The 4,533-nt window shown below is 41.5% G+C and overlaps 1 protein-coding gene across 1 annotated transcript in view; it reads left to right on the top strand.

Moving 5' to 3' along the window:
- Nucleotides 1-4,533, top strand: part of LOC119412121 (kinesin-like protein KIF21B) — a 34,998-nt gene that overhangs the window by 13,331 nt on the left and 17,134 nt on the right. Inside the window, exons 13-15 of the mRNA XM_037679096.1 lie at nucleotides 1,571-1,707; nucleotides 3,769-3,949; nucleotides 4,156-4,320. Coding sequence (XP_037535024.1) covers nucleotides 1,571-1,707; nucleotides 3,769-3,949; nucleotides 4,156-4,320 — 483 coding nt within the window. The remainder of the gene's footprint in view (nucleotides 1-1,570; nucleotides 1,708-3,768; nucleotides 3,950-4,155; nucleotides 4,321-4,533) is intronic.

Here is a 4,533-nt window from a genome sequence, read left to right on the forward strand (position 1 = left end):
GTAGGAGCGTTCATGTAAATGATGTCACCGTAATCAATGGAGGGAAGGAAAGTCACAGATACAAGGCGTTTTCTAGCATTCAGAGTTAGACAGGATCTGTTTCTGAAAAAGAAACCCAGTTTAACTTTCAGTTTCTTTACCAAGTTTTTCACGTGGAGCTTAAAAGAGAGATGTGAGTCGACCAAGATACCCAAATATTTGTAGGAATCGAAGAACTCGATAATGGTTTAAATCAGATTGGAAATTGAATTTGCAATGAGCTTCTGACGCAGAGTTCATTCTACAACATAACACTAGCTCTGTGTAGGCTGATAACCTGAGTGTTATGGGCGTGTAACGTCACTCCACCTACACGTGCCTCACCGCCTGTTCTCCGAGCACCTGAAGGGAACCGGCTGAGGTGGTGCTGGGAGTTCGGGGGCAAATGCACAGTTTGCTGCATGTGGCGATGATGACATCCTGAGATGCTGTGCTGAGGTTTATCGTCCGTGGAGTTCGTCTTCCAGCTGTGGCTTTTCGTAATAATCGCTTTTGAGCTTGTTCTGTGGCAAACCCTTTTTTTTTTTATTTATTTTTATTGGTGTGCGTTTTGTGAAACTTTGCACTCGTGCATGCATGCGGTGAAAACACCGGCTTGAGAATGAGACGTTCCCATTTTGTTTGGCGCTGAAATATAACGACGACACAAAGTTTTGCTTTTGGTTTGTCGTGCTCGTGTGGTTTTGCACATCAGCTGGCGCAGTGGAGGAGCGCGTCGCCCTCCTCGACGCACGGCTCTGTAGTTTGCTCCCTCTGTGCAGAAACAAATCTGTTTGATTTTGGTGTGCAGTCACAGTTTTCTTTGACTTCCTCACATCCTCTGTTTCTCTCTGTGCGTTTTGCACTTTTCTTCACACTTTCTCACACAAACACACACACCAGTACCCGTGAAGCCCACCAGGGACCAATTCTTTTCCACAGCTCCCTCTCTCTGCTCTGCCTTACTCTGCCGATTGCTCTCCAGGCGTTCTAGGACTGGCCTGTTGGAGGGACATAGATTGGAGCGTGTGCCTGTGTGTGTGTAGAACAGAGACCGTGGTCCAGCTTGAGTGAACTGAGTGCACATAATAAAGAAGCGGCTCTGTGTTTCCGTATGTCTTAGAAAGGAAGAAGTGCCGAGTGAAACGGGGAAGCAGCCGTTACTGTTGTAGCGCTTTAATTGGCCTGCTCTGCAACAAAAAGGAGGGATGGTGGAGAGGGAGCAGAACAGAGAGACAGAAGAACTGGGCTTAAGCCAACAGGGAAGTGTATCATATTGTATTACTGATATTATTAGGACATAAATCTGCTTCATAATATGTTAAGCAGGACGTGGCCAAGGTACAGTAGCTCAGAGAGGAGACCACTGTAATTCAGTAGTCTGTTTCAAATGGAACTTGTGTACAGATACAAAGGTTTATGTGTTTATTTTCTGCATGCGTGTTCAGTCGGCCTGTTTCTTACTCTACATCCACTTTAGATCAACAGAGAGCTCGTCCTGCCTGATTGACGCCGAGGAGGCTGTGACACTGTCTGTGTTTGTGATCTCTAGGGGTGTGATCAATCCCATCGGGGGCGTGAAGGGGGGTCGGACAGCACCCCTGCAGTGTGCCTCTGTAGCCGAGGGCCACTCGAAGCCGGTTCTGAGCGTGGATGCTACAGATGAGCTGCTGTTCACCGGATCTAAAGGTAGACTCAACAAAAACACATTACCTAAGCTCTTAGAACTGTAAAAACAAACGTTTCCTGTTTTAAAGCCGTTGCTGTAGGAACATTTGGTAATATCTGTGTAATGTGAATTTTACTAAAACTCCTAGCAGTAAAACAGATTATGTAACTTTGACCTTTTATTTATTTATTTTTTTCTCCAAATTTGTCAAAACCTGCAACGTAAAGACAAACACTGCATGTAACAAACCTAAATCTTTTCAGTTTATATGTCTTGTTAGTGGACTGTACTTTCATTCAACCTTTATTGATACGGGTTAATCCCATTGAGCCTCGGGGACTCATTTCCAAGAGAGACCTGGATTTTAACAAAGAAAGATGACAACAGTGGACAATTATAAAAAGCACAAAGCAGGAACGTCTGCTTTGGTTTTCGCCATGAACTTAGTTGTTTGAAGTATGTTGGATTATTCAGTTAGTCATCTGTAATGACTTGCCTTCTACCTTTGTCTGTACTGGCAAACTGTTGTAGTTTCAGTGTGCAGAAAGTGTTTTTCATGCAGCTTGATGATTGTCGTCGTCGTTTTGGCTTTGAAATAATCAAGAATAGGACACAAGTCTCACTCTACATGCACTCCGCCCATCTTTCGGACGACTGCACGAACATGTTCTCGCTGTACGATGATAATAAATCTTATTTTGGTTCTGACACGTGGATTGAGTATTAAACATATCTCATCAAGGTTATTAATTTATTTTTGGCCGTGCAAACTTGAATCAGTTTAGAACCAGTCCAACAATGTTCAGTCAGGTCATCTGGACAGTTTCTGCTTCTTTTTTTTAATTTTTTGGTCGAGAGACGTTTCGCCCTTTATCCGAAGGGCTTCATCAATCTGAGGAGTCACAAACAAACTGTTTCTATAGTGGACCAACCAGTTTGATGAACCTTCTAATGGAGGGCGAAACGTCTCAACAAAAAAAAAAAAAACTGTCCAGATGACCTGACTGAACATTGTTGGATTGTACCTGGATTACTGAGCGTGAACCTTGAAAACCAGTTAAGGTGTTGAGCTGTTGTTGGCACATTTAGGAGAAAACAAAATCCATCTGGTGTTTCATGTTCTAGTCTTTACGTTAAAATGAACAATTCAGAATTTCACTTTAAGTTAAGTTAGTCTGTTTCTAGCTAGAAGTCTCAGAATAGAAGTCAGTAGCATTAATAAAAGACCATATTGGATTGATTTTCTTACTTAAACTGGTCCAACGTGTGCTTTATTAATTAGGTATATTCTCAGAGTACAATGTTTATTTATTTCCAGATCTTTGAGACCTGCACCAACAATAGAAGCTTTTAATGAAGCACTTGTGTAGACATCAACCAAAGGAAAAGCTGTGGATCAAGTCTAACTCTAAAAATATATTTTGTTTTTTATTCTGTCATTGCTGCACACACAGCTGACTGCTTCAGCTTGGAACAACCCGTGCAAGACTTTTATTTTATGTTTTAATCTTTTTGTATTCATGCCACAAGTATTTTAAGCATCTGCTGCTTTTAGAAACTACTGATTTTAAAAATATATATTTTTAGATAGCAAGCGATTATATTTACCATGTAAATAAATATGAACTTTTTTTATTTTTTATTTCAGGTATGACCAAAAAACACATTTCCTTAAATATTGAGCTTTTAATATGCACAGTGATAATTGAGCTATCAAAGAGTCAGGCAGATGCAGAGTGTGAGGATGATGCAGTGATGCTTTGAGTTGCAAAAACATCCAACGTTATTTTACTGTGACATGATGTTAACATGATGTTAACATGATGTTCACATGATGTGGAAGGTTTTTACTCCTGTTCATCATAAGCTCTACCACCATAATGACTAAACGACCAAGAATGAACGGGAAGTCGCAAAACAAATTATTGAAGAAATGTGTTATTTAGATGGAGGATGTTTTTTGTTGTTGTTGTTTAATGTGTTAATGAAATGGCTAATCATTAAAAGCAACAGTTGTAGAGACTTTCCATCTTTGGTGAAAATAAAGAACTGGTCAGACTCCTCTTGCTCTGCACCTCCAGACCGTACCTGTAAGATGTGGAATCTGGTAACGGGTCAGGAGATCACCACCCTTAAAGGACACCCGAACAACGTGGTGTCGGTGAAGTACTGCCCCTCCTCTGGCTTGGTCTTCTCCGTCTCCACCTCCTACATCAAGGTGTGGGACATCCGCGACTCTGCCAAATGTATCCGCACGCTCACGTAAGTTTTTCTTTCTCTGAATCAGCCAATTTAAAATGTTTGGAGCTAATAAAAAAATTCAGCTGATAGTTATTTTTTATATATAAAAATGTATTGCAGTTTTTCTTTTTTACCTTAATATAAAATTACTTTTTGTTGTGATTTTTCTGTCATTCTTTTATCCGTCTTCCCATCCCTCACACTGTGTCTTCTCTTGTCCCTGACAGATCATCAGGACAGGTGATTTCAGGGGATGCTTGTGCAGGCACAACCACCCGTACGATCACCTTTTCCCAGGGCGAATGTCAGATCAACCAGATAGCCCTGAACCCCTCAGGTTCTGTGCTCTACGCGGCCGCCGGAAACATTGTTCGCATGTTTGACCTCAACAGGTACGTCTGCCCGGGCAGGAATTATTCCAAAGACAAGTGGTTCATTCCTCTGCTGATTCGTTAGTTGTTTCTCTAATTTAAGCATTTTGGCTTCAAATTCACGACCGGTCCGTTCGTATATGTAGCAGAATGTGAGAAAAAGGATGTAAAATGTTGTGAACAGACAGAGCAGGAACTCGGGGTCAGCGATATGAGGCACGGCCACATTTCCCA

The sequence above is a fragment of the Nematolebias whitei genome, chromosome 7, assembly GCF_014905685.2.
Source record: "Nematolebias whitei isolate Nwh7 chromosome 7, NemWhi1, whole genome shotgun sequence".
In the NCBI taxonomy this organism is placed as follows: Eukaryota; Metazoa; Chordata; class Actinopteri; order Cyprinodontiformes; family Rivulidae; genus Nematolebias; species Nematolebias whitei.